The sequence below is a fragment of the Acipenser ruthenus genome, chromosome 8 (assembly GCF_902713425.1).
Source record: "Acipenser ruthenus chromosome 8, fAciRut3.2 maternal haplotype, whole genome shotgun sequence".
NCBI lineage: Eukaryota > Metazoa > Chordata > Actinopteri > Acipenseriformes > Acipenseridae > Acipenser > Acipenser ruthenus.
This window is the reverse complement of record NC_081196.1, coordinates 6,174,996-6,198,092: the sequence shown is the minus strand read 5'-3', so window position 1 is coordinate 6,198,092 and position 23,097 is coordinate 6,174,996. Positions and strand designations below refer to the sequence as shown.

At 40.1% G+C, this 23,097-nt stretch overlaps 1 protein-coding gene across 1 annotated transcript in view; it reads left to right on the top strand.

Annotated features, from left to right (window-relative positions):
• LOC117405948 (mastermind-like protein 2) overlaps positions 1–23,021 on the top strand; it is a 73,738-nt gene extending 50,717 nt beyond the window's left edge. Inside the window, exons 2-5 of the mRNA XM_034009498.3 lie at positions 5,952–7,331; positions 17,770–17,916; positions 18,469–18,580; positions 19,523–23,021. Of these exons, the coding sequence (XP_033865389.3) occupies positions 5,952–7,331; positions 17,770–17,916; positions 18,469–18,580; positions 19,523–20,469 (2,586 nt within the window). The 3' untranslated portion in view covers positions 20,470–23,021. The remainder of the gene's footprint in view (positions 1–5,951; positions 7,332–17,769; positions 17,917–18,468; positions 18,581–19,522) is intronic.
• Positions 23,022–23,097: the final 76 nt, after the last annotated feature.

Genomic DNA, 23,097 nt, shown 5'->3' with positions numbered 1-23,097 from the left:
TGGGAAATAGTATGCTGTAGAGCAATTAAAGTGCATTTGTCTTACCTGCCCCACTTCTCTGTCAGGCTCAGAACTTTTTTCAACATTATAAATAATATTTTGTGCCAACCCAGTAGAGAGACGTAGGCTGTCATGTACAAAAACATTTTGTTTTTACACCTTTAAATAACTCTGTTTTTTTGTGAGAGTAGTCTGTTATGTACAGGGAGTTTGTATTCAGGACAATGAAAACTTATTTTTAGCCTGTGATGTTTTATGCTGGTCATTAGGTAATCAATTCTGAAGCACCGTGCCTTAACTGAGCTGGCATCAGCCATGGGCCCACACTCCATTCAGTTCATTTGCGTTGTGCTCCATCATGAAAAAAGCCCCCAAAGAAAGGTTTTGAGCACATCTCCTTTCGTTCTGAAACCACTTGCACTGAATCGTGCTGATCTTTTCCCCATGTCAGTGTGTCAGTGCATCATCATTATCAAGTGCCTGTTTTAAAATAGTTTCCTCCTGCTCTGAAATAATGTTTTATCACTCACTCTAAATAGAAACTACAGGAAAGGGATGTTTGAAAGACTGTACAGAAATGTACCTTTTCAATGCTGTTATTTAAAACAGACTAATACATACAATAAACAAGAGATTTGCTGAAAAGTCCATTTCAAACATTTCATTCACCTGCAGTAGCAGTATTATCACTGGTACCCTGGCTCTGTCAAAGGTCATTTTGTCCTCTTGTCTGCTTCTTTTTTCTTTGATATGCAGAACTTTTATTTCAAACAGAACACAATAGATACAGAAGGTTTAAACTGCTGCATCCTGGTACAGTACCTTGTTACTGTTTGCACTGCTGACACATACAGTAACTACAGCTCTAGAAGTGATAGGTTACCACCAGGAAGCAACACTTTTATAAGTCTATAGTGTCTATATAAGTCTATAGTATATCTATTAATATTAATAAATAAATAATATATGTTATATACAGTATATATATACACACACACATACACCGGTATACATCACGTGTTTTATGTTTGGATCAATATTTACAATGCTTGCAAAGTATTTCAACCACTGATTCTGTAAAAAGCTACATTTCAGAAGTCAGGTGGCTTGAAGAATGGGCACTGTGGACAGCTATCATTTCTGTAAAGGATCCCGTAAGAGCAAGAGGGATAGAGAAATGCTAATAAGAGGCATAAGAAGTATTATAAAGACACACCTTTAAAAAGAAAAGCTTTGTAGCCACACTGCTAGCCTATTTGCTTCTCCGCACACCCTACTGTTAAAGAAGCCTGCTCTGGGTGTGCCAGATGCTAACAGAAGCCTCACTATCGTATTTCTTCCTGGGATCACTTAGAGCTAATTCCACCCTGTTTAACATCAATACACTGCCCCTGCCTCTCAACAGTACAGGAGACAGAATCCCCACAGGAAGAGACAGCTAGCGTTGTCATGCAAAGAACCGACAGCAACAGCATTGACAACAACTGGAAAGATTATTGAGAGGCAAATGCAAATGGATGTGCGGGATAGCCAAGAAGATGAATTGCAGCGGTGTGAGGTCGATAGATGACCCATAAAACAGCGAGTTATGTCACCATAGCTCGCCTCGCATCAGCTGAAATAATTTAATCAGCCTATTCAAAATGTTCTAACAGTGACTATATAGTGCATTGTACATGGGCTTTCTTTTTGGGTGAATGTTGATAGAAAGGCTTACAGTAGGGCTTAAGGGAGTAGTACAGTCTCCTCTCCCATTAAATCATTTGTCTCTGTTTTTGAGACTGCCTGTGAAGGTTTTAAAAAAGCAATCTGAATATTGTGGCTAAATGACTCCCCCCTTTAATGCATCACTGCTTACCTTTTATTCTCTTGGTTTTTATTTGATGCCATCTGGTGGCTGATTGTTATACTACGCTATTGTTTTTATATGCACAAAAGAGCTGCATAAGAAAAGTTATGTATAACGAATAGTGCAGTATATTTTATCCCAGATGTCAAATGGAATACCTGTTTCCCTAGGCATTTTGCATAGACCCTTTTATGGAACAAGCCTGGTTGGGCATGTAACAGATGGCAATACACATTTACAATATACTGCAGTAAGTTATCACTGATTTATGCTGGTTTTCCTTTATCGGTGAAATAGTGACTATGTGAAAACATTCAAATTGTCAGGGGATTCAGGGAACAGGAAATGGAGACTTCATATTTAAAAGTTTTCCACCTTAAATTAGCACTGTAATTTAGCAATTTGTCATCCTATTGCCAGGCTAATACTGTGCATTAGTCATAGCTGAACAGCTCTTTACCATCATTTCACTCAGATTTATTACAATATTTGCTGTGCTTTTTCCATACCTCAAGTCAACTTTTGTTCTGTAAGAGAAATATCATTTTGAAATAATTGTTAATACTGTTTTTCATGTGGTTGCTAATACATATGTATAAACGTGTGTGTGTGTGAATGAACCGTAGTGTTGGGGACTTTGTTTTGTGAAGATTTTGAATCTCTTTTCCTTGGCAGGCCTTTCTTTTGACTCATTTGCTGGATGTCGTTTAGGAAGGTGTCTCTCAATGGTACTGAGCAGCACTCTGTCTTCAGAGGGCACAGCGTTTCCTAGGTCATTAAACGTTAATACGGAAGCCTGTATTCAGGTTCCATGTCTTGAGAATCTGCGAGATGAAGCTGTCTTTTCATTTCAATAGCTCACTGTGGGTTCTGGGCTTACTGGAATGTACAGCTTTATTGTTACAGCAGGTCTGGGTCAGTAGGATGCTTCAGGGTATGACACATCTAATCCTTTGGCATGAGAAGATTAATTAGTGTTGTAAATAAGAAACATCACGTTATGAATTTTAAACAAAAAGGACCAGCTCAATTTAGAATATTATTTTTAAACTTGCACTGTAATTGACCATGCATTCTCGATGTATCAGTACATGTTACTGCCCATCACAGTGCATTGTAATACATGCTTATGGTTATTAGTTATGTTCTCTGCAGTTTATTGGTCATATATGTATCACAGTGATGTAAAGTTAAACATGAACCAAATGAAGGTATTTACTGTAGACGTAGCTTCACTGAAGGTATCATGGCAAATTGTATCCAGGATTGTCTTTAGTATTTCTATCACAGAACCCATCGTACGTCTAACTGAGATGAACAGAGAAAATGCTTTACATGTCTTTGATGTTATTTATTTAGTCTTTTGATGTGGGAACAATAGACCAGCTAATATAATATACTGTACTGTGCTGAGACCTCATTGGAATAAGAATGAATGTACTGGTCTTCCCATTAAAACCCCCTCCTCCAAAATATTATCATATTAGACTTAGATGTTTAATTCATAACTTAAGGTAGCAGTGCAAGTACAGTGCACACTGCCTTGAGTTATACATTGTTCCATGCGTTAGGGTTCAAACCTGGAAACTTTACAAACTTCACAGACGCGCGAACCTTCAAACTTTACGTTTCAAAAAGTGGGACTTATGAAGTACTTGCATGATGGCTGGAACACGGATATTCTTTAAAAAAAAAAAAAAAATTCTACAATGTGAGAATGTTCTGTATGACCAGGATTCCACAACACTGCACCAACAGGAATTTAAATTCACGCATGACAATAATAATAATAATAATAATAATAATAATAATAATAATAATAATAATAATAATAATAATAATAATTAAATACTGTGCTCAACAGGAAACCAGTGTACTGTATGTGCAGGAAAATAAAACCGTAGCAAGCATACCACTTTGATAACTGACCTTTAGTTTAACCCCAGACATTTATTAACGGAGCCTCATGTCTCCAAAACAAGATCCCACTGAGAATCTGAGGACAAGTTTCTTAAACCCCAGACGGCTGACCTTAATTAACCAAACAAGCCAGATGTATCATTAGAAAGTAATTATCTGGTTCCAAATAACCCCAAAGCCATGGCTAGTGGTCGTGAATGTATCCCTGTGTCTCTACGGGAACACATCATGGATGACAAGTGTCTTTAGTATTGTTTGCAGGGAGCAGGCAGAATTCATATGACATGGTTTTCTTTGTAGTACTTTAAGAAAGGATGGTACTCTGCTTGTGTGTAGTTCTTATCCTCTGTACACTAAGTACTCCTCAAAGTGTTTTTAGCTACAGCACAATGCTAAATGTTATGTCATTCATTGTACAGTGCTTTATCCCATATATTTATGTTTTCCATCCATTTTGATGTGATGTTTCAAATAAAGAAATGTGGCAGGAATTAATACAAAGCAGAATGTGATCATGTTTGTAAAACACGCTTGGAGCAGCTACAGTATGCAATGAGAGTTTTATAACGTTGTATCCGACTGTGCTCTGCTAAAGGGTTTATTTTTCTGTTTCCCAAGCCTGTTAATAATGGGCACTGGAAGACGTTCAAGGACTGAGTTCTACATGCAGAGTGTTAGTGAAAGGAATTCCTCAGGGCAGCAATTAATGGTAACAGAGGCTGACGACATTTGCTACTAATTTGATCTGATGTTGTGTTATTTGTTTATTTTATTTGTGCATGTGTTGTGGGAAGTGAAGTTTTATTTTTTAAATTAGAGCTATCTGGGTACAAGTATAAAAAACAGCACAGGAGCAGAATAAACATGTTAAACTTGATACTGGCCTTCGTCAGGAAATACCTGTGGGAGGAACAAAAAATGAGTTCAAGCGAGTTACACTTTTAATGAATAAGAGCAATGAGTGCCACGGCAAACCTGCCTCAAGGTGGAGGAAATGAATGGAGAGCCGTTTAAAGAAAATACACGTCACATCCCTCTTTATTGCTTTGGTCGGCCCTCAAGAAGTGGTTGAAAAATACCACTGGGATACATTCTACAGCTCGTAATTTATACACAGTAAAACTGTAAGAAACTGAATTAGTGAAGAACAGTGCATTTGTCACAGTGTTATAATAAGGCAGTAGCGAAATCCTTTGTCATGATACCGTTGCATGTTTTAAAAATGTAAAAATGTTGTTGCCGCTCGATTTGAGAAGTGACAATTTATACAAACTGATAATGCAGTCTGGGTTGGCACTGTTTCAAAGCAAAGGCAAGTACTGCATACACCCTAATAATAGCTATTCACAACTGTAATAGATGCATACTGTAGGTTTATAGGTTTGACAGCAGTCAAATCGTCTCACACCCACAACAATGCTTTATTATGCAACAGGATGATGCTATCATATCAAGTGTGTGAAACTAATTTCTATTTTAAGAGGTTAGTTTTTGGTACCCAGGATGGAGGCACCACACTGAAAGTAATGAGAAACCACAATCGCTACAAAGAGAAATTTATTTTGGATTCATTAAGCCCAGGCTGCGACTGTATTAATATAGGTACCACAGTTCAGGACACAGATAATGATTAGGAATTTTCCAGTATAAAATATATCGAGTATATCTTCTGCTACAGGCCTGGGAGGGTTCTTTTTTAGTTGGACGGCTAATTTTAGGTCTGCTTTCAAGTACAGAATTTCACAGTAAATCACAGTTTCAATCATTAATTACTTCATGCCTCTACACGTACAGGAAGGACTACAAATTGAGTACAACAAGATATGTTTGTGAGAAGTATGTATGCCATGTTAACACCAAGAGTGGGACTTGTATTCCACAGGCTTCAGTTCAGAAGTTCAGCTGGGAGGGTATACTAACAGTGACTGGCATAAGAATTGTGTTGTAGTGTAACCATTGGTACTGTATGCCAAAATGAGAAAATGTAACACTATTCTAGCAGTGACTCATGCCATTGTCTTTGTTCCACCACGCCCTTTTTTATAGAACCTGTTGTAGTATCACTGGATTTGCCATTGAGGATAGAGAATGTCTTGTCAGGGCGATGTACAGTCGAAAGTCTAATGTTTTTGCCTCATAGATCATGGAAATTTCACACTTTTTATCTCTTTTTTTTTTATAGCTCGAGGGTTCATTGAGGAGAAAGCTAGAAAGAAATCCAACACCAGGATACAATCCAAAAGCAAATGGAATTTCCAGTGCTGCTTTCGGCACAGATTTTAAGAGGGTGCGGTTGGATGGAAATCCTATCATGGGACACAGTGGATGCACGTTCACCAATGGACAGTCACAGCCCATTCAGGGTGCTGCATCGATGGGCCACAGCCTCCACAGAAAAGACAATAATATGTCGTCCCACCCCATTGGGAGTGATCTGTTCAGCTTAACGCTCAAGGAGATGAAAAAGGAACCTGGGGAAGTGCATTCATGTGGCCAAGCATCCACTGACAACAGCATGATGGTCTTTGATTTCAAAGACGAGCCTGGCAGTCAGATTGATCCCGATCTGCAGGACCTGCTTGATGAGCTCTCCAAGTCTGTCCCGCTGTGCGATCTGGAGTTTGAGAAGATGCTAAACTGTACCATAAAGCAGGATGACCCCTTCAACTTGGATCTAGGGCGACCGAGCCAAAGTTGCATGGCAAAGCCATCCTCCCAGCTGGAAAAGATGGTCATCAAGACAGAATACTCGCCTGGTTACAGTCAAGGCACTGGTGGCTCGCCCCAACTTCGGCCTGCATCAGCAGGGCCGGCATTCTCAATTTCAACCAGTACCTTATCATCTTCTCCGGTGACTTCTGCACCTCAAAATCAGAGCCAAGGGTCACAAGGGGCTTCAATCGCAGGAAGATCCATAGCCAACTGGCCAGAAGTTTCCCACGCTGAGCAGTTGAAACAGATGGCCGCCAACCAACAGCCAACAGCAATGCTGCATCACCACCACCACCAGCAGCAGCAGCACCAGCAGAACCAGGCAGCAGCAGCAGCAGCCAAATGGTCATCCACTCTACCTGCACATTCAGGAACCTTTGGGCAAGAGAAGAATACAGGCCCTGCTTCCCACTGCCCACAGAGGATCAGCCCCCAAAATGCCATCCTGACACCCATGAGCAGCAGCCAAGCCAAAGGAATGAACGACTGCCTCTTCAAGCCAGGCACCAGCAGCAACTCCAACCACATAGATATCAAAGTCCTCAATACCAAGCCCTTGTCTCATTTCAGCCACAAGCCCAGTAGCCAACAGATGCCCCCAATGTTGGGCTCACAGAACAAGTCAACTGTTTTGCACTACACACAGCAACAGCAGCAGCAGCAGCAACAACAGCAGCAACAACAAACTCCCATTCAGGCCCAACCGCACCACCCTCCCCATTTCCAAAACCAGACTCTGCCTCGGCTCCCGAGCGTCACCATGGCCCTGCAGACTAAAGGGTTGCAACAGAAGATGCAGTTGAACCAGCAGATGTCGGGGCAACATTACAAAATGGTCCAGCCCAGACAGGTAGTACTGATTTAACAATCTGACTTATCAAATGTATGTTAGAATTTGTTTTCTTATAATTTTTTCTTACAAATGTCACATTTTCAGAGCAATTACACACCCGATTCATTAAATGTTGCACAGGCATTTATTACAACAAGATATACGGTTAGTGTTTTGTGATACACTGACATTACGGATTGTGTACCGTCATCGAGATGAGATGAGGTTAAAAAGCTCTATAACCACGAATGCAGACCAGCCTGGCTCTTTTGTATAGTGGTTAAGACACTCGCTTGTGGTGTGCACGGTTGCCGGTTTGCACCCAGCCTCCACCCTGTTACACATGCTGTGAGTATGCAAGCTCACAAAGACTTATTTCATAATACTGCATCCTGTGCGTTTTTATCTGAAGATTTACCTTTTGCAGAGAACATCCTTAGTGGCACAAATTGTATACAAGGAGTGGCTTGAAATGTCTCAGCACCGTATAATTCAGAATGGCCTGAGAACCTAAAAAACTGAATCAAGATAGGACGAAGAATGCATTTTTGTTTTGCGTGTAATAAAAATGATTCACTCCAGCATTAATGCCTTTGAATGAGAGAAGAAGCACTGTAACATTATTAATGACACAGAAAGTCTGTTTTTTGCCCTGAGAATAAAAAGCAAATCAGCATTTTAAAAGTCACTTAGGAACTGGGTTTATCCCAGTGATGGCTAATTAAAGTATCTCAAAGTAATATGAAAAGACAAGCGCTGTTGGCTGATTAATATACATTGTGAAGACCACACTCCCAAACTAATCACCCTGTGGTGGCATCTACTGCATTACCAGTTCAGCAGCTACTGTAGCTTTTGGCAATTTGGTTTGCTGTTATAAAAAAAAATGTATATATAATTCATATCTCCGAAAGCATTTTGAAAACGACGTGTATAGCCAAAGCTTGGTAAATGAACATGCAGCACTTATAATGTCTGCCTGTCACAGTCACTTATCATCGGAGCATATATTTGCACAGCAGGATTTGCTAATTGGGGGTTGTTACAATAGACACTAGGGACAAGTTGTGGAAAATGACAGTAATCTGCTTTGCTTGTTACAGGAGGCTGATCCTGTGATTTTTTTTTTATGATGTGAAAGATAGGGAACATCCCTTTTTAATTTTAAATGTTTTAATATCGCTATTGTTCAGTAGTACTGTACAGATGCTGGAAACTTGAATTCTTCTGCTTACACAAACACATATTGTGACCAGTAAGTGGAATGTGCTGTGTATGGCTTTGGCCATCTGTATTATACTACTGCGGTCATATTCTTTCTGTGGTATTGTATTCAATTTGGGAGTGTTTTGAGATGGTGACATCTTGGCTACACTGCAGGGTAGAGCAGCATTTATACAAGCCCATGCCTGCTTGACTTAGGCATGGGGAGATCAGGGTTCAACACTGCCACTCTGCATCTGCTGGGATGAAACACATGCTGCGGTTTGGAAAGCGCAAACATCACTTTAGTTTCTTCCCACAGTTAAGAGAGTTAGTAATGCTTTGGAAAGAATGGTCCCAAAATGGTGCTACGATCCCCAATGGAGCGGTAACATTATATTCAAGAGCTCAGAACTCCCACAACATCCTCTGAACATGCCTATAAAAATGTATCCATATTGGAGCTTTTTATAACCCGCTGTTGGGTTTTTGTGTGTATTGATCCATTACTTTCATATGCTTTTTACCGTTCGCTTGACTAATAGCTTAAAACCCTGTAGAGTTTTACCTAAACTGGATTTCTTAGTCCTCAGGTCTAACCACATGGCCTCTTAGTGCACTACTGTGCTACAGTGTGTGGGGAACTTTCCATTGTCTGTGTTTACTCTTTAACACTGTGAAACTTGGCTACGCCAATTGAATAACAATACTAACTAGAATAACTAATAAGAATAACAACAAATAAGGGCAAAATAATAAGAAAAAACATAATGTTTTTGCTGTGACCCTTCCTACCTGTCGTTTTAAAACCTACCCAAATATGTTTTGAATGCATATCAATTTTTTTCTAATATTTTTACAGATAAGTTCTCCCACAACAGTTTAAATTCATAAACCCAAAACAGAAAACATTCTCTGCAAGCCAGAAATCTGTTTAACTTTTAAAAAGTGTAAAATCTCCTACCTACCTAAACAACATCAGAAATCTGTCGGGCTACAGTAAGCTAAGATATTGATAAAGGGTTAAGTGGGTTTGCAGTGGTTAAGCTGTTTGCTGCACTCTTTATTACGATTCAAAACAGGTAATACAAGACACTTCTTTTCCACTTAAGAGAATAAATGTGTGAAGAGACTAATGGGCAAGGTCAATGCTTGGGGTCATGCGAGAAGCAATTAGAGCACCTCTGGGAAATGGGAGATTCCAAAATGAACATGATGTTCCTCACTGTAGGTCTAGGGTTCAACGAGAGTTAAGAAATATGACTATGCATTAGGTAATATAACTGTAATTATATTATAAAGAAAGGATATGATAAAAGCAGACCCATAAGGATAAATAGCCACTCTATTTTTCTTCTTCTAATGATCAAATAAATAAAACAGAATTAATATCACCTTTTTTTTCTTCTTTTTATATCGATGGCCTCTAATAAGTTCAGTGTAATAAGTGGGTTGACCAATTTGGGGATTCTTCAGAATCTGGATTTTTCCCCACAGACAGACTTTCCTATTGTACATAAACAAGTATACAACAGCTGTGTCAATATCTTAGTATGGTGATAGGCTGGTTTTGGATGGGGGGGTCATCTTTTCCACTACAATACAATTCTATAGGTTATTTTTATATGGGATATTCAGCTCGTATTCAGTGTTCTGTTGTGAGGGTCGATCGATGGGTAGAGGAAATGAGGGAGCTGCATGAGAATGTTACCATGTTGTTTAACAACAGTGTGAACGATGTGCTTCTTTCCTGGGAATGGGCTGCGCTGCCAAGTTCAGCTGCCGAGGCCTTCCCCCGGGACCACATCCTGACTCCAGCGCGGAGGAAGTTTAGTGTGAGAGTCGGGGGCGAGGCCGGCACCACTGTCTGCCTGTGCGAATACGAGTGGATGGGAGACTAAATCACATCACACTACTCCTTTATGGTTTTGAGGAACATGTGGTATTCATTTAAAACAAGCAAGCAAGCAAAAAAAAAGAAAAAAAGGATGGAAAATAGCTTTATGACTATTCAGTGTTACCAAGGAGGGAGGAGTTGACGTGTATTTGAATTCAGACGCGCACCTCTCGGTAAAACGGACCACCACAGATGGAAAATAAACCAAGTGAGTGGGATCCGTCCTCTTTAGAAAGGTTCAATCCCAACGATCAAAAAAAATCACTCTGTCTAAACCAGCTGGACAGAAATAATATGCCCAGGGTTTAAAGGTAAATGTTTGAGGATGGATATTTTAAGTGCTATCTCATTCTCCCACATTTAAAAACTGAACACAATTTAAGTTGTTTCTGCAAACTCCCTTACGTGGTATGGCTTGTGAATTTGAATTGCTGGTCGCTGTTAATGAGAAGGGATTTGGGGGTTGTTTCATTGAGAGCAATAGCAAGTTATTATATTGCGTTGTAACTGTTGACTGTAGATTTTGAATGGCTTCGTGGTTAGAGCTCTGGGCTGGAGTCCAGAACAGTTTGAGCTTTGCTAAATTAAGCCAGCCGAGAGGCACCTACAAGTGAAAGATGTAGGGACCTTGAGTAAGCAGACAACTGTCTTGATCCTCCAGTAATGATCAGTTAACTCTGGGCTAACGGGGCTGCTTCCCAAATTAAAAACAGAAATGGATTATTTAATATTGAGTTTAAAAGCAAAAGGGCTGTCTTCATCCATAGCTGCAGGGACCAGGTATTAATTATCTAACAGCAGGAGACACCCCTGTTTAAAAATTTCCCCTGCCGTAAATCCTATTTCTCATGCATTTTCCACACGGCCCCCCAGCCCTGGCTTGAGAGAGAGCCCTTTTCCTACTCTCTCAGGCTGTGGAATTCCTTCTTGAAAGAACCATGCTTTTTGTTTTCTTTATGCTACTCTGTAAGGCATATGTTCCCAAAGTAATAGCTCTTAATAATTAAGAGAGACGCTGTCTAATCCATTTTGATCTGGGAAATGTTTTCTGTCGTCAGACACTGATTGGCATTGCTTACATACTGCGTCCTTTGCTGGATGTGTTGTTATTTAACTGTTATTTTACAATCGTCGAGCGGGGGCCCAGGATAAAGTACACTAACCAAGAAATTAAGGTTTGAAGTTTGAACGAAGGGCTGAAAACTCGGCTCTGTTTTTGAGTATGAGTAAATTAAAGACAGTGAGAGTAATAAATGAAAGTAGTTTATTTCCACACTGACTGATAAGGTTAAGCTGCCATGATAAGAGGGGTATGGGGTTGGCCTAAGTAGGTCAAATATGGCATTGGGTTAATAACCCTTGGGGCATATTTCTAAATCGTTCCTTCCAGAAAAACACCTTCTTAGTACAAAACTAGAAACACACAACGAGGGACTATATAGTAAGATCCCTTAAGAGCAACTTGGTATTTCTTACCGGTGTGCTTCTGTTGTGGCACAACCATTCTCCATGCAGCACAGGGCAGTGAAACTCGCCCATTGAAATTTCTCCATGGCGCAGCAGTTGTGTTGTTTGATAATGTGCTACAGCTTTAAAAAATAAAAGTATACAGAGCAGATTATCAACATACTGCTCATGTTGCTTTTTTTTTTTTTTTTTTTTTAAAACAGTCACCACAGCAATGAAACTTGTCAAGTGGAGGCACCTAAGGGGGAGCAACAAACCTGGGTTATAAAGGGCAGAGTAGCTGAAGCCTAAATATTACTGTTTTCAATTCCTAAATGACCACTGGTAGTTGCAAGAAGGGCTTCCGTCATCTAGATAACGTTAATAACTGCAAAGTGCACATCTTGACGGATGGCATTCTTCATTTTATTAAAAAAAAAAAAAAACCTGTCCACAGCATCAGGAAGAAAAGGCTAAGTGTGCCTTTCCATCTAAATGGTCAATTGTTTATTATTATTATTATTATTATTATTATTATTATTATTATTATTATTATTATTATTATTATTATTATTATTATTTGTTTATTTAGCAGACGCCTTTATAGATGGATAAGTCACAAGATAAGCACACATCCCAGAATGCATAAGGTAATTGGGCAGCACTAGTGCCTTGGCACGACTCCCAGGCACACTGGCTCCCAGATACAGCACAGTGAACAAATCCAGCCTGTATTCTGGAGCAGGCACCAATTCACAGCAATGAAAAGATAGACTTGCTTGCCTCTTCAGCTGAGTTTGGAAAGGTTTGAATGGCCTTTATTACTGGTCATGTATTCTGCTGCTTAAAATAGCAAGTGATGATCACTCTGTATATGTTTTAAAGTGCAGAATCGCAAGATTCAAAATCCCAAACTACAAATAAAGCCCAATGAAACCCTTTTCAAAACTGGAAGGAATGCAGTATCTTTTCATTGCTTTCATATATACACTAGAGAGGTAAGAAAGAGAACAGTGGGATTAACAATTCCAAATACATCAAAAGAGTAACTGAGATTTAGACACATGAATTTATTTAAATAAGTTGGAAGTTCTTCATTTTAAACAGTTTTGTTTTCCTCATAATTACGGTTTCTTTATCTTTTAAAAAATATTTGTTTATAATTCCTGCTATGCGTCTGAGTTGCTGTTCTGTTTTTTTTTTTTTACTGAACTGAAACAAGTGGAAAAAGACCCTTTAATGTGTATATGCTACAGTTACAAAGGAAGCCAATGAAGGTGTCATGACATCAGATTATATTTTTGCATGTGTCTATGTATGAACATAGCTGATTATAAATCATTTTTGAATGGCGTTTTATAATAACATAGAATACATGAGTACAGTTTTTATTGTTTAAATTGTATGAACTACCACACAAATCCATACATAATCCACTTCTGTGAGTCCCCGAGCCTCCAGCTCCAGCCCTCAAACATTTCTTCTGGCCCTCACTGCTTGTTTAATCAACTGGCCGCTTCACATTTGTTTTCGGAGAAGGTGTCAAGAACTGAAATTGACACCTCAACATTACATACCATTAGAAGCCTAGAGTAAGACCATGCAGCATTAACATAATAATGCTGCATTTGTTTTAGTTTTCATCAGGTTTCATTTATAAATCAAGCCACCTTAGCTTTAAACTCACAATCAAAGATTCTGAGGCCCGCAAAACCAACGGTTTCAACTCATGCTTCTGTCAGTGTTAAGAAAGCCTTTGTGTGAGACGTACTGGAAGCATATTGTTCTTCCTGTTTTTAGTATAAATAGCAAAGCTGCAGTTATTCAGACCTTTCAGCACTCAATCATCAGTTCTGAGACAGCACTAAATCAAGTTGCCAAACATTTTGCCTTAAATGCCTCAGTGATATGACTTTAATGTGGCATGATTAAAAATAATGTTCCTATTTAATCAGTCATGGTGTATATGTGGGTTAAACCATTAGGACTGACGCATCTCATAAAGTGATGCTGAAAAATCTTCAGTAGCTGGCGTCAGACAATGTATGATATTATATCTGCTCGGTTCTAGATTCTGAAAATGAAGTAATGCAGAAGTCTTTAACAGATACTGTACCAGTCAGCTACCAGGCTGCCAGCTTGCTGGAACACGTGCAGACCAGAGCAAGTGCAAGCTTAACGATTAGTCACGTCAACCTTTGTTCTCCTTGAAGGCTGTCAGACAAGCCTGGTAATGAGGCACAGTTCATGTGTCTGTTGCTACGAGATTGGCAGGGGTGATCACTCTTTCCCCAGAAGGCCTGGGTCTGGTTAGAAACAACAACAACAAAATATGGAATTGCTGAGCAGGTTTTAAACCAGAGACAGAAGCATTTACCTCCTTCGGCTTTTTTATGTAGAATATATCTACACCGCACAAGCACACAATCTACAGTGTGTTATGGACAACCAGTTGTCCATGCTATGCTACCGTAATGAATTGTATTTTTTTCTTTCTTTTTTTTTTTTCTTTTTTTTTTTTTTTTTTTAATTTAGTCGGCGCCAATTATTTTTACCCCGGTTTTCACCCTAATTTAAAATGCCCAATTATTATCTGTATCCCCGGCTCACCGCTCGCAACCCCACCGCCGACTCGGGAAACGGAGGCTGGAACACGCGTCCTCCGAAACGTGCTCCTTCCAAGCCGTCATTTTTCGCACTGCAGATCCACAGCAATGCCACCAGACCTATAGTGCCGGAGGACAACACAGATCTGGCGGCTCCGCTGCAGAGCCACAGGCGCCCTATCGGCCACAGGGGTCGCTGATGCGCGGTGAGCCGTGGATTCCCCTGCCGACCTAAGCCCTCCCTACCCGGGCAGCGCTCAGCCAATTGTGCGCCGCCCCCTAGGAACTCTCGGTCACGGTCAGCTGTGACATAGCCTGGATTCGAACCTGCGATCTCCAGGCTATAGGGCACATCCTGCGAGGAGCGCCTTTACTGGATGCGCCACTCGGGAGCCCCTGTATTTTTTTCTTTCATTAACAGGTGTAACCAGAGGCAAGAAAGTTTATTTAAAGCAACATTGATTAATTATATAACATCTGCAGCTCATGAAACCCTTTTCAAGTGTTTTAAAAAGGACTAAAAGTCTAATCTCATTTTGCTTATAAACGCTCTTCAAAAAACAGTTCGTAAACAGTTGTGAATAGGGCCCAATATTAGAGCTTCCTATTGTTCCTGCCTAACATTTTGTTGTAGTGTAACTCTTGAGACGTCACTTTTTAACAGCTTCCTGTCAGCACCCATTCGTGTGTTTCAGGATAAGATCTCAGTGATTGGCTTTGAAGCATGTTGCATTATTTCAAGCTCACTTTCTAGCAGTCTGTTTCCACTAACGATTGCTGTGATTAGAACCCATTCACTGAGATCTTTTACTGCTCAGAATGCCTGCCTATCTTGCCTCACCTTTAGCACACGCGTGATGCAATTGGCTTCAGGAAACGCATGAAAGTTGCTGACAGGAAGCCTTTAAAAGAGTGACATTTAGACAAAATGTTACCCACATAGAAAATGGCAATACCTCTACAATCCCAGGCCCTGGCCTTGTACCAAGAGGTCACACAACATGCTTTAGTGTGTGTGGACTGGAGTCACCAAATCAGCCTATACTGCCCTTGAACATACCATTATAAATGTGTCCATATACATTACTACCAACGTCCACCATGCCTTTGTGCCTTGGAATATTATTATTAGTAATAATTGTTGGTAACCTCTACTAAGCTGTGGCCCCCATGTAAATAGTGGAGAGCTATAACTCGAAAACTGTTGTATGTGTCTCACTAGCTCTCGTCTGCTGCCTAAGTAAACATAGATAATTGTTTGATTCTCTGGTCATCTTAACAGTATTGGAAATGGCTGTACGGTATGTTTGTGACACTTTAGAGTTTTATATACGTCTGCAGAATCCACAGATTCACACATATTCCTGATAACAACGTGAGGACAATCTTTTTGCTGTAGAGGTCAAATACTGTATGTACCCGTGGTGGGGTACACCCCGCCTCTGCGTATTTTGTGTTTTGTTAGGTGTTATTATTTAATATGTATGTATTTGGGGTGTTTAAAGTCGGCAGGGAAGGGTTAATTACCTTCCCTGCCCAAGATTTCACATGCAGACTGTGTCTGAACTCGATTGAATGATTAAGAAGCGATCGAGTCCCGGCACAGCTGCATAAGAGGCATGACTCTCTCACTCGGGGTGGGTGTTCAGAGGAGAGAACGTGAGGTAAAGAGAACTAAAGAACTAAAAAATAATTGCTACTCGTGCTGGCTTTAAACCAGACGATACTTGTTAGCTATGTTTGTCTATTTGTTTTGGCCATTGTGCCTTTTTGTTTGGAAGTGTTTGTTTAAACCTTTGATTTAAAATACATACACACATCGGCGCTTCAGTTGCAGTATTAGTGTGTGTCTCTTCCTGGTCTGACATTACCACAAGCCATCCTTGTGACAGTACCAGAAACAAATCAGCCTGTATATGAGGCACTGTACCTGTAAGCTTTCTAAGCTTTTGTGCTGTGAAGGAAGGCAACACTTTCTAAAGAGGTTGGCAAAGAAAATCTAGGCGTGGATGGCCTGCCTGGACAAGGCATGCCTTTGGTTACTGACTGCTAGCTTGTAATCATAGATGGGGTCAGGACTTACCACGGCCTTACGCTAGTCTGTCCTCCCCAGCCAAGTCTGGAACAAGGAGCTGTAGATGAACTTCTGAGGTTGCGAGTCACTGCTAGTTGAAAAGCAGTAATCTTCACTGAACCTAATTCTTAAGAGCCTTTCAGATATGTTCAAGGGCATTTTGTTTTTCCATTCATTTACAGAACCTATTAAAGGGTATTCATTTGTCGAGTGGAAAATATGTGCTGGCTCTTCTGCCCTTGTGCTTCTTTTTTTCCTCCTGCAAATTCCAGTCAGGAACGCGGTGTTCAGAAGAGCTGGTTTTAAAGAAATACAGTCCACTGATGTCAGGGATCATGACCTGGGGTCTGCCAATCATGAGACCACCAGAAATGAAGGACTGCGTGAGGCAGTGTGACACAGTATACCAGTCTGCTGTTTAACTGTGAATTTGTTAGTATGCTTAGTAAACAGTTGAAACAGCTCAAAAGCTTAATTAACACGAGAAAAATATATTTGAAAAAAATACACCAAATTAAAAGACAGTACTGTATAGGTGTTGCTTGCTTGCACACCTGCTATCCACTAATCCCCACTTTCTTAATTTCAATGTATAGTTTTATGAGCTGAAGAAATTATTTTTCAATGCAGCCGTGTGCATTATATTTTGAGGACAGGTGATTTACAACATGCCATGGTGTGAAGAAATGTCTTTAATGTATATTATAATAGTGCCCTCTAGTGGAAGATTATTGGCAGTGCAAATAATTAGACTTTTCATGATGTAGGGTTATTTTCCTTTGATATATGTATAAATATGTGTATGTCATAGATTTGCACAGTAATGTACAGAGTCTACACAAACAAACAAATCTAAAGATTGTATACTTCTATGGTGACCGTTGTTACTTGCTTTGTGTACTACTCTAAAGACTGTGTCAAAGGTGTTCATTTTTCAGAAGAGGGTTTGGTTGGTCCTCAGCTGAAGAATGTCTGTCATTTTTTGTGGTGCACTGTAATATTGATCTGATACGATCCCCATTACAGGTGCTGTCTATTTAAAAATGAGACGTTTCTCTGCCACATTGTTTTGGGCACTATATTAACATGACATTATTCAGCAGGTTTAATTCGACAGTGAAGCAGCATTTGTTAATTCTATCAGGTAATGCAAAACTTTTGGCCATAGCTGTACCTTCTACACAGGTGATCTTTACTGGATTCACCTATTTATTAATTCATTTTTTTCAGAATCAGCCGCCCATGGTTCCCAGCCCCCGTCCTCCTGCAGGAAACAGCTTCCTGAGCAACTCTGCCCAGACGCAGCAGAAGTTGATGGGAAAGACCCAGGCCTTGCAGATGCAGCTGGCTTTACAGCAGCAGATCATGGCTGACCCGGTGAGAGCACATACTGTACCTACTGTACCTGCTGACTGTGCGAGCACATACTGTACCTACTGTACCCACTGACTGTGAGAGCACATACTGTACCTACTGTACCCACTGACTCTGTGAGAGCACATACTGTACCTACTGTACCCGCTGACTGTGAGCACATACTGTACCTACTGTACCCGCTGACTGTGAGCACATACTGTACCTACCAAAAGTCAGCCTCTGTAAAGTCACATGTACATTTGACCCTTGGCCATGTTTTAATGATATGAATAAACACAAAGGCATCTTAACCTTTGGAGAAAAAGGTACAATTTAAGAAAAGCTTGGCGCTTTTATTTATTTATTTTTCGACTACTTTACATCGCTGGGAAATAAAAATCAACATAGAAACGGCCAGTGGGACAGAAATGGCCCCATGGGATAGTAACAGGCTGCAAAGCATTTTTCACTGCCAAAAAATATCACTATAGTTCAGCTTCTCAAAAATACAATCTCAGTCAGCTCGTAAATCTCTGGACTTTTTAGATAACTTTTTTTCCTTGTCTTTTGTAGGACAAAATGAGTGCGCAGGATCAATTAAACCGGCATTTGACCAGGCCTCCTCCAGACTACAAACAGCCACAGAGAAACATGGTCGGGGCACAGCAGCCGAACCAGTATACAGGTAAGTTAGTCTATTCTAATCAGTCAGTCCAGCTTGAGGTGCTAATAGATTACAGTTAAACAAGTGTTAAACGTTTAGAATTGGGGCTAAACGTTTAACCATTGTCAAACAAAGGCATTAACCTTCAAATGTATTGCATAATAATTGTAAAACCTAAAGCTTGTTTATTTCCAATGCAATATGCTTTCAGTCTTTTCTGTATGCACATAAATGTAGCTCTCTGTTGGAGGGCTTCTCTGAGGGGTTTCATGACATCAGTGCAAAAACATTTCATGACATCAGCGCAAATACCTTTCATGACATCAGCACAAAAACATTTCATGACATCAGTGCAAAAACATTTCATGACATCAGCGCAAAAACATTTCATGACATCAATGCAAAAACATTTTATGACATCAGCGCAAAAACTGAATGATGAGTTATGACACAAGTGTTATATGAATTTAATTGGCAGTTGTATGTTCTATCTGTCTGCTGAAGCTGAAGTCATTTCTGAGACCTGAGTTGGTGGAGCTTTTCTTGTAATGGTTTGGGAACTTATCTGTTTAAAATGATTATGATTTAATCATGATTGATCATAGTAAATTAATTTTATGATATTTAGCTCATTGACATAGATCAGAATTGATCATGTTTCTGAATTATCTGAAATCTTGATAAATAATGATCAATGTAAGCTGATTATTACTATGATATTTCGTTAACATCTGCCAGATCTTTTTTTTCTGCTTTTAATATTGGCTGTCTTATTATTACATGTATTATAGCAATTCAGAAAACAGTATGTTAAAAAAAATATCAGTTTCGGCCATTAAACCTCAGCCTTGTAGGAGGCTTAGCTACATGAAAAGAAGCCTTATAGAGCCTACGTTACACTGTATTTGAAATGCTTTCACAAATCACAAACACATTAACATATTTCTTCTTCATTTTCTTCAGGGGGAGGACTCGCTATGGGCATGAACTCTAACCAGCCCTTGCCAAACACTGTTTTGAATCAGGGAGGTCTGCAAACCAACCCCTGCCACCTTCCCCCTGGGCAGGGCACCAAAATGCCACCCGTCCCCAACGACAGGATGTATGGGAGTGGTCCTGACCCCCAGCAGGGAGACTACACTGTCCCTGCCACCGTCACCCAGCTCCAGCAGCATGGAAACCAAAACCAGATAGGAATGGACCAAAATAACTCCAGGTTCCCAGGGCCCAACAACCTTGGCAACAGCATGACCTCCTTTAGGTCTGGACCAGTGTCCAACACCCAGCATATGAGACCGACATTGAAACAAGAAGCACCAGGTATGACAGGACAGAGACTGCCAAATATGATGACCAATTCCAGCATGGTGGGGTCAAACTGGCCTCCTCAGGGGTCCAAACAAACTGCTGCTCCTCCAATGGGAGGGAGGAGGTTCCCAAACACACTACAGCCCCATCAGCCAGTGCAGCCTGACATGACCAATCATCACTTTCCACAGAGGGCCATGGCCCCGCCAAACCAGATAGCATCAGACATCTCTATGCACCCTCTCAACTCAATGGATCAGACCATTAGCGGGCAGGCAGTGGCTGCAGCCAGAGGGCTCGCCCCAAGGCCTAGCCAGCCCAGAATGCCAGCTCTGCCCACCATGGCCAGTATGAATCAACTCACCCCGATAGCGCCAGTAAACTCGGGCACCTTCACAGCGGCCAGCCAGAACTCTCGAGGCTACCAAGGGAACAGTCACAGCAGTGATTTAACATTCGATTTCCTTCAGCAAGGAGACAACACTGTGCCAGGAATCAACAGCGATTCTGACTTCATAGACTCCCTGTTGAAGTCGGGCTCAGGGAACGATGACTGGATGAAAGACATTAACCTGGATGAAATTTTGGGGAGTCATTCTTAAAGGACAGGTCACTGTAAACAAGTGTACGTGCTGAACGTAATGTAGCAAGTGTAGAATTCACAGCAGGTTCTTATTGCCAATTGATAATGTGTGTGGTATAAATGTATATACTTTTTTGTATTTTTTTTTTATATTGTATTTAACTCTTTTAACAAACGTATGTACCGTCATTGGTTTTTAGATTTAAAAAAAGAGGGGGGGAGGGGGGGGATTTTTATGGACATTGGCTACAATACTGGGAAACAGTGGTAGTATATTATATATCCTGTAAATGAAAAAGGCTGATTTTGAAACGCACCAAAAATTAATTTGCTCCCCCTTTCACAACCCTACTGGATTAGAGAGACAAGACATTGACAGTGTGCAGGTTACTAATGTGTTTCTGTTTCTGTATTCATCAGTAACTGACATACTGCTCAATGCATAGGACTGCATAGCACTTACTGAAATCATTTATGAATGAGTCCGGATTTAGTTTGTTTCCTTTAGCACACGCTCCTACTGTAATTAGTTGCTTGTGCTGGCTTCAGTACAGTGACAATCCCGCCTAGTTTTCATCTTGAGCATCCTGCAGTTAAGCAGAACACTAATGCAGATGACATGAAGCCGTGTCTATGATATGAACATGGCCTTAAACAAGTTCTTCTTCCTCTCAGATATCCTGTTCTTTATTAGCCTGTGTCTAGAAAATCATTTTCACTTGGACCAAACTTTTTTTTTTGGTTTTACTTTCCTTAAAAGAAATAATTTTGCCTCTGGTTTAATGTATTTATAAAAAACAAACAAACAAACAAAAAAAACGACTACTTCCTGGACTATTATGAATGCACTAGCAGATGCCTCAGCACTCGATTAATGTATTCAAATGTACAGATTGTACCGTGTGTGCTTTGTAAAGATTTGTAAAGTATGTTTTGATAAATGAATCATATTCTTCAGAAGATTATATTTATACTTCTGTGACTCAGATTAAGTAAATGTTATATTTTGTACTTAACACTTGTTACTTTTTTTTTTTTTTTTTTAAAGAGGATTTGTCTTGTTTTGTAAAATGTGGCAAAATAATTGGTGCCCCAATATAAAGCAAAACGTTGGTTTAAAAAAAAAAAAAAAAAAAAAGCTAAAAGATGACATCTGGCCCTTAATACTACTAAACATATTTTGTCTCCTACCCTCTCACTCTTTTACTCATCATTGTGCTGTTGAACATTTTCCAATACATTATCTCCACTTTGAAGCATGCTTTAGACCACCCTGTCAGCCCACACCAATTACAGTCCCTGCATGTTTTCTTTGCCCAATTATGAACATACTCATTTATGTATTTCAAGATGATTCACATCTTGTTTCCAAGCATTGTTTTCGGAGAATTAGCTGGGGGAGGTCATTTAACCAGACCAGAATTGAATGAACCTGTAGTGGTAGGGTTAACATCCCTGCTGTCCTTTGAAAGAGGGCAATTGGCTCTTTAATGTCCACAAAGCAGCTTTAATGTCCACTTTCTGCAGCTCCTGATTTTCCATGGAGGTCCCCCATCCACGTACTGAGCAGGTTTGACTGCACACATGGACTATCCTTCTTTAATAAAACTGGGACAGATGAATGGCACAGAGGTAAATATCGCCTCAGCATCCCGGCACCCCTGCAGAACAACTTGGGAGGAGTTTGAAAAGTTAAAAAAAAAAAATTAAGTCATGATTTTTGCATCCGCCAACTGATTTTAAGAACTACATACTTCACCTTAAAGTCCACTCGGTTACACTTTGAAGTGGCCCTTTTGCATGTTGGAAAACTGACTTCGGTTTGGCCCCTCTTCTACATTTGCTTCTGCTTCTACAATTGCTCCCCAGAATCTTTGAATTCTCCCTTATTTAATGAGGCCTGCTGAATGTTCTGTTTGATAACCTGAACCTTCGACTCTTTTCCTCAGATGACCCCTGAAAGAGGCTGTGCAGCGGTTTCAGTCACCCAAAGGGTTTCCTTCAGGCAGTCGTTAAGCTTCAGCAGCAGTGCAGTGCACCTAAGAAGTTTGTGTTCAAAGGGAGTAAAAGCAGTTGTGTCTAATCTACTCCATCTCTGCTCTGTGGTGAACATGGCTGTTTTAAGCACCCTATGACCATATAGGTACTAGAAATACAGGGCTTATGGAATGACTTTAGTGTGGTATTTTGTACGGGTACATCTGCTGTTTCAGTTTCCTTTCCTTTGGTCTTTAGTCTTTAGTCCTTTGGGCTGTAGTCTTTCTGTGTAATGGAAAAGGAAGGTGTCCCATTACATACAGGGAAATCTTTATCATGAAGTGGTTTAGCCAGCATGTCCTGCTGAACAGGAAATATCAATGGACAGTGGATGAAAATAAAATCAGATCAGCAAGGGGGCATGGGGTTAGCTACATAGTGTTTACACAGCTCAGTCACAGTGAGTTTTTTAAGTGACCTATTTTTCTTTCTGCACCAAATTGAGGCCCATTTACACTTCCTGAAATATATTTGTAGAAATGTGTCTTTTAAAACATGCCTTGTTACATTAAATAAAGCTATACTGACAAACATTACCTTGGTCTGCTGCGATGTGTAGGAACTTGAGTGTCTAAAGGACCAAACTGTTACTTTAAACACAGGTTTATAA